The sequence below is a fragment of the Macaca mulatta genome, chromosome 7, assembly GCF_049350105.2.
Source record: "Macaca mulatta isolate MMU2019108-1 chromosome 7, T2T-MMU8v2.0, whole genome shotgun sequence".
Lineage (NCBI taxonomy): Eukaryota > Metazoa > Chordata > Mammalia > Primates > Cercopithecidae > Macaca > Macaca mulatta.
Window position 1 is genome coordinate 164,817,538 of NC_133412.1, and position 14,594 is coordinate 164,832,131.

At 44.7% G+C, this 14,594-nt stretch overlaps 1 protein-coding gene across 1 annotated transcript in view; it reads right to left on the reverse strand.

The window, feature by feature from the left end:
- Window positions 1-10,997: 10,997 nt before the first annotated feature.
- Window positions 10,998-14,594, reverse strand: part of CATSPERB (cation channel sperm associated auxiliary subunit beta) — a 148,625-nt gene continuing 145,028 nt past the window's right edge. Inside the window, 1 exon segment of the mRNA XM_077938830.1 lies at window positions 10,998-13,490. Coding sequence (XP_077794956.1) covers window positions 13,272-13,490 — 219 coding nt within the window. The 3' untranslated portion in view covers window positions 10,998-13,271.

Here is a 14,594-nt window from a genome sequence, read left to right on the forward strand (position 1 = left end):
TGGCCTCCCAAAGTGATGGGATCACAGGTGTGAGTCACCGTGCCCACCCAGTAGTCATGTTTCATAAGGTCACTGCAATCACTGAATTTGTTCACAGGAGAAATACACGGTTAGGATCCTGAGAGCCTCTGTCCCAATATTTTTGTAAACTGATCAATACGTAGCCTTGTTTTATGTGTGGTTCTGTTTAAAGACACTTTATTTAATATATGTTGTTCATTCATTAACTCTTGTTTTACATGTAGTTCTGTTTAAAGACATCTTGGTTAATACATATTCATTCATGAACTCCTGGCCAACAGCACTCTGACACCCGAATGAAGCTTATCTCAGGCACATATTTTCTCTGTAAGGCACATTGCAACTTTCTTGTACTTGAAACACTAGATCGCCCTTCAACCACCATGCTTGGGGGCCATTTCACAGGCAAAATCACCACCCAAACTCACAAAATAGGAACAATGTGGCGCTAGATTTTGTAAACAACATTTGCTTGCGGTGGGAGAGTTGAAACAAGAAGGCAGCGTGTCACCTTGTTTCAACTCAGCTGGGAATGTGCCAGGTGGGCAACTCAAATTTTTGCCACTCTAAGCATATGTTTGTCCATGAATGACCAGGAAAGTGACACAAGTTTTGTTTTGTTTTTGAGACAGGATCCTGCTGTGTTGTCCAGACTGGAGTGCTGAGGTGTGATCATTGCCGTGTTGTCCGGACTGGAGTGCTGAGGCTCACTGCAGCCTCGACCTCCTGGGCTCAGTGATCTTTCCACCTTAGTCTCCTGAGTAGGTATAGGTGTGTGCAACAACACCTGGCTAATTTTTTTAATTTTAATTTTTATTTATTTATTTATTTTGAGACGGAGTTTCACTCTGTCGCCCAGGCTGGATTGCAGTGGTGCGATCTCGGCTCATCGCAAGCTCCGCCTCCTGGGTTTATGCCATTCTCCTGCCTCAGCCTCCCGAGTAGCTGGGACTACAGGCGCCCGCGACCACGCCCGGCTAACTTTTTGTGTTTTTAGTAGAGACAGGGTTTCACCGTTTTAGCCAGGACGGTCTCAATCTCCTGACCTCGTGATCCACTCACCTTGGCCTCCCAAAGTGCTGGGATTACAGGCGTGAGCCACCACGCCCAGCCATTTTTTTGATTTTTAATAGAGAAGAGGTCTCCCTATATTGCCCAGGCTGGTCTTGAGCTCCTGGGCTCAAGTGATCCTTCCGCCCTGGCCCCCCACTGCTAAATTTGACTGGCTTAAAACAAACAAACACACAAAAAACACACACTTTTAGAAAGGATTCAACATTCTAGATGTCATTAAGAATATTCGTGATGCATGGGAGGAAGTCAAATATCAACATTACCAGGAGTCTGAAAGAAGTTGATTCCCACCCTCATGGATGACTTTGAGGAAGGGTTCAAGACTTCAGGGAAGGAAGGAACTGCAGATGTTGTGGAAATAGAGACTAGAGTTGGAAGTGGAGCCTGAAATGTGACTGAATTGCTGCAATCTCATGATAAAACTTATTATTATTATTTTTGAAATGGAGTCTCTCTCTGTCACCCAGGCTGGGGTGGAGTGGCATGATCTCAGCTCACTGCAACCTCCATCTCCTGGGTTCAAGTGATTCTCCTGCCTCAGCCTCCCGAGCAGCTGGGATTACAGGTGTGCGCCACCATGCCTGGCTAATTTTTGTACATTTAATAGAAACGGGGTTTCACCATACTGGCCAGGCTGGTCTCAAACTCCTGACCTCAGGTGATCTGCCTGCCTCGCCCTCCCAAAGTGCTGGGATTACAGGTGTGAGCCACCACATCCGACCTCATAACACTTGAATGGATAAGGAATTGCTTCCTATAGATGAGCAAAGAAAGTGGTTACTTTTTTCTTTTCTTTTTGAAACAGGGTCTTACTCTGTCACCCAGACTGGAGTGCAGTTGAGCCATCATAGCTTACTGCAACCCTGACCTCATGAGCTCCAATGATCCTCCTGTGTCCTGAATTTGTTCTTTCCAGTGGGTTCTTGGTCTCGCTGACTTCAAGAATGAAGCCGTGGACCCTCACCGTGAGTGTTACAGCTTTTAAAAATTGTGTGTCCAGAGTTTGTTCCTTCAGATGTTCAAATGTGCCCAGAGTTTCTTTCTTTTGGTGGATTCGTGGTCTCGTGGTCTCGCTGACTTCAGGAGTGAAGCCGCAGACCTTCGTGGAGAGTGTTACAGCTCTTAATGGTAGTGTGCACCCAAAGAGTGAGCAGCAGCAAGATTTATTGTGAAGAGCAAAAGAACAATGCTTCCACAGCATGGAAGGGAACCCCAGTGGGTTACTGCTGCTGGCTCGGGTGGCCAGCTTTTATTCCCTTATTTGGTCCCACCCACGTCCTGCTGATTGGTCCATTTTACAGAGCTCTGATTGGTCCATTTTACAGAGTGCTGATTGGTGCATTTACAAACCTTTAGCTAGACACAGAGCACTGATTGGTGCATTTTTACAGAGTGCTGATTGGTGCATTTACAATCCTCTAGCTAGGCAGAGAAGTTCTCCAAGTCCCCACTCCACCCAGGAAGTCCAGCTGGCTTCACCTCTCACTCCCACCTCAGTCTCTCGAGAAGCTGGGACTAGAGGTATGCATTACCATGCCTGGCTAATTTTTGTAGAGTTGGGGTTTTACAACATTGGCAATATTATAGTTATGCTTTGATGTATTCACACAATAGAATGTCAAGGATAGTTTTCTTTAAGTCAACAGAATAATAAATTTTGTCATTCTGTCTGCTCAGCCATACATAGGCACAATTTAGTTTATAGTCTTTACATAGACAAGACCCCCATATATGAAAAACTTAAAGATGGTGCCTTCCTCTGCTTGCTTACTGAGGATGCCCTACTCTGTAAAGAAGTAGCTTTCAATAAAATATCTCCTTCTCACCCTTCCTGTGCAAGATCCAAGAACCCTCTCTGGGGGTCTGGATGGAGACTGCCTTTTCCAGTAACATTTTCACCTTCTCTTTAATAGAGAGACTGAACACAGGTGTTCTTCCAGGTAGAATCACCTTTCCAGGATGTCTTGGGCCCTTTACGTGTAATTCAACATAAAATCAGATCTACGGGTGCTCAGGGGATATGGAGCCATGGAGGTGGCTACTCACAGCTCCACTAACAGAGCCTGCAGGAGACCTGGGGTTGGCTGATGGCCACTGTCTGCCCCCTCCAGCATTCGCTGGAGACAATGCCTCCCCCAGGCCATTCCCAACCAAGGACTGAACCCTGCAAGGGACTTAGACCCTGGCCATTCTTGCTGGACAGGAGACTCCTCTAATGTCAACTTGCTGGCTAAGACTTTCTTAGGAGTTTTTTAGGGTTCCCCTCCTGCTCTTGCTCCCTTTTGCCTCTATCCTCCCTCTTGTACATCTAATTCCATCTTGGCAGCTGCTTCTCAGATGACCCAGGCTACAACAGGACCCTAAATTCAGCTTTTAGATTTACAAAAAAATCTATAAATTCCTACAGTAATTCCCTGGACCCCAGAACTTCAGGGTGATTAGCGTAGAGGAGTGCATGAGCAGATAGGCTTGGATGGTCTGCTAATTGTGGGCTATACGATTCAAGACTCACCAGAAGTTACCAACTGGCTAAACAGAACTTCTTCACTGATAATAATTTCTATATTCATAACATTTTCTCCTTCTGGTGTTTTCCTAAATCCTTACCACAAAACCACTTACATGTTTTTACAGTGGTCTACGGGTCAAACGTTTTCCCTTACAGGAATTTACAAAAAATTCAACATCTTCCTTCCCTCCCTCCCTCCCTCCCTCCTTCCTTCCTTCTTTCCTTCCTTTTCTTCCTCCTCCTTCTCCTTTTCTTTCTTTCTCTCTTTCTTTCTTCTTTCTTCTCTTTCTTTTCTTTTTCCTTCTTTATTTTCATCTTCCTTCCTTTCTTTTTCTTTCTTTCATTCCCATAATACTTGTTGTCATATAGAATCCCCAACCTGGCATTTTTAATTTCATGATTGCATTAAAAAATTTAAAAAAAATTTCATCTTTCCTTGGCTCTTTGGTCAGAGGAAAGAATGAACAAGGTTGAATTTTGGACATCAAATTCTGTTTTTTTCTTGGTTGACTCTGTTGCACATAAATCAATTTGAGATATCTGTTCCTCATTCATGCAACAGTTGCTTAATAACTACTATAAGTAGGGAACTAGTTGCTGAAAGGAAGGACCAGATAGAAAAGAAATATATAGGAATTTCTGAGAAGGAAAGGGAGGATTATATTAAATACAATAGTTGTTAGTCTGTTCAAAATGCTCAAAATATCTTAGACTGGGTGACTTATAAACAACAGGAACTTATTTCTCTCAGTTCTGGAGGCTGGGAAGTCCAAGATCAAGTTGCCATCAGATGTGGAGTCTTGTGAGGGCCACTTCCTTCATTAGATGGATGTCTCATCTTTGTAGCCTCATTTGGTGGAATGGGCAAACAAGAGGTTAGTGACCTTCCTCAGGCCCCCTTTATAAGAGCACTAATCCCATTCTGGAGGGTGGGACCCTGTGACCTAATTACCTCCCAAAGGCTCCACCTCTTAATCCTATCACGGGGGATTAGGTTTTAACATATGAATGGTGCCGAGGGTGGGGGTGAGGGACACAGACATTCAGACCATAGCACTAACTTGCCTTGGTTATATTTAAACTCCTCATGAAACACCAGACCCTTCCAAAATTGAGGCTGTGGCATACAAAAGTGACAATTCCATCTCTGTAAACAAAAACAACTAATTTGTGAACCTGCTACTCACTCTAGATAGATCAATCTGTGTCAGTGGGGTAATATTTTTCTTCTAAATCCCAAAAGAAAAAAACGTACCCTTTATTGTAATATAATATAAAGCAAAACAGAATTCACCAGAAGGAATCAATATCATTAGATACTTCATTAGAACAGTAACCTCTGAGATTTATGTATGGCATGATGATAAATCAGAAAGTGAGGTCTGGCTCCCTCTCTTTTTAAAAGTACATTATTTTGATTTTTATTTATTTTTGAGACAGGATCTCACTCCGTCACGCAGGCTGGAGTGCAGTGGTGAGATCATGGCTCACTGCAGTCTTGACCTCCCAGGCTCAAGCAATCCTCCTGCCCTAGTTTCCCAAGTAGCTGGGACTGACTGCAGGTGCACATCACCATACCTGGCTAATTAAAAAAAATTTTTTTAGAGACAGGATCTGGCTTTGTTGTCCAGGCTGTTCTTGAACTCCTGGCCTCAAAAGCTTCTCTTGCCTGGGCCTTGCAAAGTACTGGGATTACAGGTTTGAGCTACTGCAAACTCTGGCTCTCTTTTATTCAATCCTAGGAAACTTTCATGAGATAGAGCTAATTACAATCACTTATGCAGAGACAGAATCTATCATGATAGATGCTTCTATAAATAGTTTTAAATTGAGGACCAAAGAGGGGAAAGGGCATTAAAAAGAGAAGGACCAACCACAGTCTGACTCAAAAATATTTTTCCAAGAGAAGAACCTAAACCATGGTCAGATAAGTTATCTGATTATTTTTCTCCATTGCAATACTTATAATATCATTTAAAACTATTATCAGTTTCTTTGCTACAAGCCTAACTGCAAAATTATTTATAATAGTTGAGTGATAAGCACATAGTATAGGAAGGGCTCATTAAATGTTTGTGGTGTCTTCTTTACCTTTAAAGATAAATGCTTGAATTAAAAGGATAAGCATGAATTTGGCCTTCTTTATTTTTATTGTAAATTTACAACATAGGAAAAACATGTGAGTATGCATGATACTAAAGTATTTATAATAAAGCTTATTAATTTTCTGTTCTTTAATCTACATATGATCATGCATAATAATGAATTTCTTTAGGTGTGGAGGGCAGAGAATGGAGAACTAACCTAGGAAATTTATAGAGGCTATTAAAGAAGACATCAACACAATTAATGCATAGGTAATATTATTCAAATACATCATCAAAGGAAACTTGTCTGAGTTTCCAAAAAAAAAAAAAAACCTAAAGATACACAAAGTGCTCCCTTGATTCTAAGTGATACCTGCTAAAAATAATTTTAATTATAAGGGTAAAGGGAGGAAAAAAACCTATCAGTATCTGGCAAAAACATGAGTTATTCTCAAAGGAAAGAAATAATTTCTTTCCTACTTTCTCACTTTTTCTAGGACAAGAAAAATATCTTTTTAAAGCCATATTCTTAACAAAGCAGTTCAGATGAAATATCTTTTTATTTTTGGTGACCACTGTGAAAACAAGCAAATGAAGAGAAAACCTGAACTTGCTAATGGAGTAAACCTTTAACATGTAGGGACTCTGTGCAAAGATAATTTTAACTAAACAAATCAACATAAAGGCCATTACTGCCAGCTAACATGTTCAGTAATTGCAAGCATATTTAAGAAAATTCACATTGAACAAAACCAGGAGGGTTTTCTTTCGATTTTTGCTTTTTTTTTTTTTTTTTTTTTTTTTTTTAAATTAGAAAAGACCCACATATGGCCAGGCACGCTGACTCATACCTGTAATCCCAGGACTTTGGGAGGCCAAGGCAGGTAGATCACCTGAGGTCAGGAGTTCAAGACCAGCCTAGCCAACATGGTGAAACCCTGTCTCTACAAAAATAGAAAAATTAGCTGGGCATGATAGTGGGTGCCTGTAATCCCAGCTGTTTGGGAGGCTGAGGCGGGAGAATTGCTTGAACCTGGGAAGTAGAGGTTGCACTGAGCCGAGATCGTGTCATTCCACTCCAACCTGGGCGACAGAGTGAGACTCCGTCTCAAAAAAACAAAACAAAACAAAACAAAACAAACAACTTATGTTGACGTACAAAGAGAGAGAGGGAAAGATTTTTAAAAGAAAAAAAAAGACTTACATATAATAAATTACGAATGTCATTTGGCAGCAAGCTCTTCATGTTACTTTCGATTTAGACCCAGTTAATGTATCTATATTACGTATGCTTAATGTATATGTACACACACACACCATAAAAGATTAAGAAATACACTTAAATTTTAAATGATATGATTTAAAATTTTTTTCATACTTTTATTTTCTAAATTTTCCAGTTATTACTCTTAGAAAGTTAGAGACCAAAAAACCCCATTCCCTTATAATTTTATGTATATAATGATTCCCCAAAGCCTCTTATTTTGAGTTCTTTCTTTGTATTCATTTTCAACCAATATTTATTGAGTGTCTAGTTTGTGCCTGAAATGTGTTATTTTATATGAACTTCTCTTATAACAAGATGCTCTTATGCCTTATTTATATTCTCATAGTCTCCCCTGTACTTGATTATAAACAGCATTTTTCTTTTTCTTGTTTTTTTCCCAATCATTTGTTGAATATCAACCATGTGTTGGTCACTCTTTTAGGAAGACATTAAAAAGAAATGTGACATAAAATTAGCACTGTCCCCATTGCAGGGGAGAGATAAGCGTGTAAATGCCAAAACTGGGCCAAGAAGCATGATATAGAAATGTGCACCATGCTACCCTACTCAAAGGAGAGAACCAATTATCAGAGACAGCTGGGGAGAAACTTTTCTACGGAGGTGACGTTTCAACTAGGCCTTGATTGACAGGTCAAATGATCTTGGATGAAAAGGGAGGAGGGGGCTGGTGAGGAGGAGGAGGCTGGCAGGAGAGGAGGAGGCTGGCAGGAGAGGAGGAGGCTGGCAGAAGAGGGGGAGACTGGCAGGGAGGAGAAGGGTGGCAGGAGAGGAGGAGGTTGGTAGGGAGAAAGCTGCTGGCAGGAAGGAGGCTTGCAAGGAGGAGGAGGCTGGCAGGAGAGGAGGAGGCTGGCAGGGAGGAGGAGGAAGCTGGCAGAGAGAAAGAGGCTGGCAGGAAAGGAGGAGGCTGGCAGGAGAGGAGGAGGTTGGCGGGAGAAAGAGACTGGCAGGAGAGGAGGAGGTTGGCAGGGAGGAGGAGGCTGGCGGGAGAGGAGGAGGCCGGTGGGGGAGGAGGAGGCTGGCAGAGAGAAAGAGGCTGGGCAGGGAGGAGGAGGTTGGCAGGGAGGAGGAGGCTGGCAGGGGAGGAAGCTGGCAGGCAAGCGCAGTGGGCGACCGTGGGTGGTGGGCGGGTTTTCCCCTCAGGCAGGCGCAGGTCCTAAGGGCGCGGGCCCCGCTGGGTGCTCAGGACGCAGAGGTCCCTAGGATTTGCTCCTCACAGCACGAGTGCCCTCGGGAGGAACCGCGTCTGCGCCTCCCGAGACGGACCACTCGGGCGTCTCAGCCCCGCGCCCTGCCTTGGGGCCGCCTGGCGCGCTGAGCTCAGCGTGGAGGCGGCAGCGCGCTCGTTCTTCCGTGCCCTCCCAGCGCGGTCTCTCCTTGTCCGCGCGCCCCGCTCCCTAGGCGTTTCTGGGATGCTGGTTGGCCGGGCACTTACGTGTTCCAAAGCGGGTGACAGCCGCCGCGCGGGTGCACTGTTCGCTCTCTCCCGCCAGGATCCGCGTTCTTGTTCCCCGACAACTCGTGGGAGTGCCCGCTCCAGCGTGGTTTCTCCTTCTCCGAGAACGGCGCCAGTGAGCAGAAGGCTGGGACTGGATTGCATGGCTCTGTCTCCCAGCCATGGTTGACTAATTTAGGGACACCCATGGCTCTGGATTCCTGCAGCCAGCCAGACGCCTGCCTTTGGATTTTTGATCTGGATGAGCGTCCTGTAGCTGGAGGTTGTGGTTGAGAGGGGAGTTTAGTCACACAATGGCAGTGCCTAGAGAGATCTGGGCAGGAGGTTCTGCTGCTGTGGCCCTGGAGGGCCTAGGTGATGCTGTGCTCAGAGGCCCCTGAGGGTGATGTGAGATGGGGAGGGGGCCGAGGGAGGTAGGTAGTCAGTGACTGCTGAAACAAGAGGAGTGTTAGCATTTCTGGGTTAGATGGTTGCTTCCGATGGCACTGAGACACGCAAATCCCCAAATTACTGATCTAGATAAAATGGTCTCGGTCAGAACGATTTTGTTACTCTTCTGAACGAAGCTCTCATTGCCTGTGGCCAAACGCTGAGATGACAATGCAGTTCAGAACCGATTTTGTGGATTTCTGAGGTCGAATACCGGTTTAGCTCACAGCTCAAGTAGATTTCTTTGATGAACATCAAAGTGGCAGATTGTGTTTCCAAAGATGACTGCAACAATCCCCCCAAACAACAGGATCTTTTGCAATGTCCCCTTGCCAGTCAAAAAAGAGGGAGTCTACTTCTCCTTCCTTTGAACCTGGGCTGTCCCTGCCACCACCTTGATAGCAGAATGAGGCAGAGGTGACATTCCGGGGCAGCCAAGACCAGGCATTAAGGAGACTCTAGCAGCTCCCGTTTTTGTGTTCTGGTGGAAGCCCATTGCCATGTAAGAAGTCTCCCTACCGCTGAGGCAGGAGAATAGGGTCTGGAGGCAGGGAACTTAAGGCCAATTCATGCCGACTTCCTAAAGCTGAATCAAGGGAAAACACCAGGGTCTAGGGGCAGGACTCTCAGGCCAACTCCCGATAATCCCCCAAAGCTGGACCAAAAGGGGAGCACCTGTGTCTGGGCGGGGAACCGAAGGCCAATTAATGCCAACTTCCTAAAGCTAAATCAAAAGAGAAAACCCCAGCTTCCCACGCCCAGTAACAAAGGATCAAAGGCCTCTCTCCCTGCAGCCCTCCCACTTCCACCAGGGCTCAGATGAAAAGGGAGAGTGCCCTGGATTGGCCTGGGCCGAACAGGGACCATCCCTTCATCTGCATAGGGCGCCAATTTACCCCAACCTTTAGCCACGGACCAAATCCTTCATCCAGATAAGGGGTAACCTATAGGAATCTCAAAAGGAGGGCTTAAAACCCAGAAAACGTTGTTACTGGGCCCTTAAGCTGTGTGCTTGGGCCCACTCCCACCCTGTGGAGTGCTTTCTTGCTTTAATAAATCTCTGCTTTCATTGCTTCCTTCCTGTGTTTCATTCCTTTGTTACTTTGTGTTTTGTTCAATGCAGTGTCTTACTCTGTTGCCCAGGCTGTAGTGCAGGGGCGTGATCACGGCTTACTGCAGCCTCAACTTCCTGGGCTCCAGTGATCCTCCCACCCCAGCCTCCCGATTAGCTGGAACTATGGGTGTACACCACCACCCCTGGCTAATTTTTTTTTTTTTTTTTTGGTGGTTTATTTATTTATTTTTTTTTGGTGGTGGTGGTAGGAAGGGGGTCTCACTACGTTGCCCAGGCTGCTCTCAAACACCTGCCTCAAGTGATCCTCCCACCTTGGCCTCCCAAAGTTTTGGGATTACGGGTGTTTGCCACCAAGCCTGGCTGGCCACACGATTTGATTTGGGCGACAGCAGATGTGTTGTACAGCTGCCCAAGTGGCCCCTGCTCTTTGGCCTGTGTCCTAGAATGAGAGACGTATGGAGCCACCACAGCCGATTGTCAGACCAGTGGGCAAGAAATGTTTATTGTTCTAAGCAACTAAGAGTGAGATCTGAGGGTTGTTACTGCTATAAAAACTGCCTAAGAAACCTGGCCAACCAAGTATCATCTCAATTCTTCCTACAGTGAAATCTTTGCCATTTCCTAATGTGCTTCCCTTGCAGCTGAAACCTCGAAATCCTTCCTGTGTTCCACTGTTTGTCAAGTGGTAGATTCTAACAAAAAATAAACTGAAAGGTGTTAGGCATCAGAATAGAAAAGAGTTACATTGTAGAATTGCAATTTATAGAAATGTGTTCATTGTATTGCCTAAAGCCTGGGGAAATTTTTACAGGTCAGGCTTTTAAGAATTCCTGGAGCCCAGGAAGTTGAGGCTGCAGTAAGCTGTGATCATGTCCCTGCGCTCCAGCCTGGGCGACTGACAGAGTGAGACATCTCATTGAACAAAACACACAAAGTAACAAAGGAATGAAACACAGGAAGGAAGCAATGAAAGCAGAGATTTATTAAAGCAAGAAAGCACTCCACAGGGTGGGAGTGGGCCCAAGCACACAGCTTAAGGGCCCAGTAACAACGTTTTCTGGCTTTTACACAGAAACTCTCTGCACCATCTTCACAACTTTTCTGTAAATCTTAAACTATTCTAACATTAAACAAAGTTTATTAAGAGAAAAAAAACCCAGGCTTTAGATTTTGGAGCCTATACTTTTAACCACTGTGCTATACTCTATCTCTAGACCCCTGGTCCAAGGGAAGCTCTGAGGAGTTGACAAACGCTCATTTCCTAGGTCCCCAGAATGGTCCTCATTCCTGCCCATGACAAAAACTGATTGTTTAGACTTTGCTTTGTGTCTCTGACATTCTGTAGTGTTTGTTCAGTGCATCTCCCTTGTTATTTTAATTAGACAAAAATCTCTGTATTACTTACGACCTAAACACATCAGCAGGGGCAGCAGCATCAATTACAGCCAACACTTATCACACACACTGTAAACGGGTCCTGTTCTAAATATTTTACACATATTCATTCATTTGATCCTCCTGAGAACCCTGTTAGTGATAGGGACAGGAGGCAGAGAAATTCTAGGCAGAAAAGGGCAGAGTCCCTGGAGAAGCCCCACCCTCAAGCTTGGAACCATGGCCCAAAGTGAGAACATGCATTCCTGTTTTCCTACTCAAATATTGCCTTTTCCAAAACCACACATGGCCTGCCCCACCCCCAATCCTGTACCCATTAAAAACCCATTACCCGACTGGCAGAGAGCAGAGAAGGGGAGAAGAAGAGAAGCAGCTGGACGTCGGAGACTGTGGTCTGACGTCAGAGACAAGCAGCTTGACTTCAGAGGGATGGTTTGACGGTGTTGCTTCAGAGAGGAGTCTGGCCAGGGATGACCAGACTCCAGCGCTCCAGGGGAAGATCACCTTCCTGCTCCAGCCCTCTTCCAACTCTCCTTCCTGTCAAGAGCCACTTCCATCAGCAATAAAATCCTCCACATTCACCACCCTTCAATTTGTTCATGCAAACTGATTTTTCCTAGACACTGAACAAGAGCTTGGGTACCATGGGTGTGGACACTAAAAGCTGTCACATTGACCCTCTGCCCTCGCTGCTAAAGAGCAACTGCCTCCCACAAAAAGGCAGAGAGCCCACTGAGCTGTTTAACACTTAAGCCATCCACGGACAGCAGAGTTAAAAGAGCACTGTAACATACGCCTTCTGCGACTTTGGGGATCATGACTCCTCCTCCCTAGATGCTGCCTTGGGGCCTACATGGAGTTTTGCTCCTGCTGGCACCCAAAAGTGCTCACTCTGGCTCCTACACCCGCTCACCTGCATGCTCCCCCTCCCATGAGGGGTTGAGAGCTGCAGGCTGAATAAGTGAGGCATCCCTGTCACGAGGCCTGTGAAGGGGTCAAGGAAAATTTCCTGTTTCATTAGGTAGGTGTTAATGTCTTCCCATTTTATAGGTGAAGCAACTCATGCACAAATAAATTAACTTGCCCAAGGTTACATATCTGGTAAATGGCAAACCCAGGAGGTCTGGCTCTGGAGTCTGATTCTCTTGCCCACTTGCTGCACTGCCCTCTCTAAGGAATTTTAATGCTAGATGGTCTCAGACCTGGATTGGATGCTTCCTTGCCTTATGTTTCAAAACAGTGTGCTGCCCTTCTGAGCTTTTCCAGGGAGCATGAGGCTCTGATCTCTGAATGTTATGGTCATCTTCCGACTACCTGGGGACTGGTACTTTGAGAGCACACAGAGATACAGCTTTTGGAATTCTCCATGCTGCATGTAGGTTTGTAAACCAATACCCTGCTCAGATACCGCATTCTTCTAACACCCTAATGATGGGGTCACATTTCCCTCTCTAGGTACGACAATCTGGTTTTGAAGTTGCCGGAAGAAACTTGAATGGCTTCCTCTTTCATTCCCACAAGGCTCTGAAAACACTTCTGCTGATCCGCCGTCTTCACTCCTACCTCACCTTGGCATAACTGCACTCTACTCAAACGCTATCTGGAAGGAGCAGAGCTCAGGGCTTCTGACCCCACAGAATGGGCTCCAGGCACTAAGAGGTGAACAACACAGAACACCTGTTCCATGTCGAGTTGGTTGTCATTTTATACTTTTCTAAAAACCTCAAGGAAAATCTTCAACATAAGCCCTGGCATAAGACATTTTCTATGTATTCAAAATAAGAAAAGGGAATGGTGAATATATTGACAAGTAGCAATTTGAATTATAATGACAATTCTGTAGGATTTTATGTAGCGTGCACATTTAACATTTAAGTATATTGTTCTTGGAATTGTATGATAAAACTAGAAAATAAAGAGAAATTATGATGACTATGTATTCACTCTTCAGACTTTCATCTACGAATCAGCTCACTGAGAGTGATACTTGAAAGCTTCGCTTGTTTTCTTCTAATCCAGTTTTGGAATGTCTTCCACGGATGGATGCCATGCAGTTGAAACATAAATGCCATAAAAATTAATCCCCCTAGCACTACCGCTGTTGCCACGGCAATAAGCGTGTGTCCTGGGAATGGCAGTGGTGCCTCATCAACATAAATCTGCAACAGAAAAAGCAAAGTCTTTAAGCTTTCTGAATTTAGCAATGCAAAACACTGAAAATTTTATGGTCCCCACAATTAATCGGAGAGCAAAACGCTGCCCAGAGTTACAAAGACATTCAGCATCCACAAAGCTTGGAAACAGTCTCTTGACAATTGAACAAGTAACAATTTGCCTACAATAAATAGGGGCTAAGAAGTACATGTATTATCCTATGCCTTTACCCTATCTTTAACGGTGGAAGGAGGCAGATAAAATGCTTACACAGCAGAACATTCTCTGTTCAGTCACAGAGGAATGGGCAAAGAGCTCTGGGAACGTGGAGGAGGGAATGCCTACCTGCCTAGGGCAGTCAGGGAATGCGCTTTCTGAGCTGGATCATGACGAATAAGTGGGTTCACAGAAGAGAAGGAGATAAAGGAACATTCCAGGTAGAGGCCTATGTCTGTGCTCTTTCAAGCTACCACCTCTTTAGGAAATCCTCTTTGTAGGTGCTGCCAGTATAGGAAACTTTTTATGTATTCAAAATGTTTCCTCTGCATGAATAGCTAATTAACAGAAGCAAGTAAATTTCTGGAGGAGAGGTAGGATGATTGACAGAGAGGGACAGTGATGCCTTTTTCTCTGAGATGTGAGGCAAGGGTGGGGTCATTGTATGTTAAATATAGAAGTGGGGCATAAAGAAAGTAGGGGGTTCAAGCCCAGGCTTATGTTTCCTTTGTGAAGCAGGAAGCCAGATCATCTTTTGTGGGAGAAGAACATGCTGATGAGTGGAACTAGGACAGTAGGGAATGTGGGAAAGTGCAAAGGACAAGAAAAAGGATGACGGGCTGCTTTAAGGCCTAGCTCAAGTTAAAGGTATGGCCATCCTCCCAGTGACCCAAGGAGGTAGCTGGTTTCTTAGAAACAGTCTCTCCATGCTACAAATTCTCTGAAATTCCCCTCACATTCATTCTTTCCATTCTTTCAGTACTGCTACTGTGATTATTGTGCCACTTTTCATAAATAGGCTACTCTAGTAGCCTCCTTCCCAGGCCACCAGTCCATGTTGACATCCTAACATTGCCAGATTTATCTTTGTATAAAACACCAGTCTGTGTATA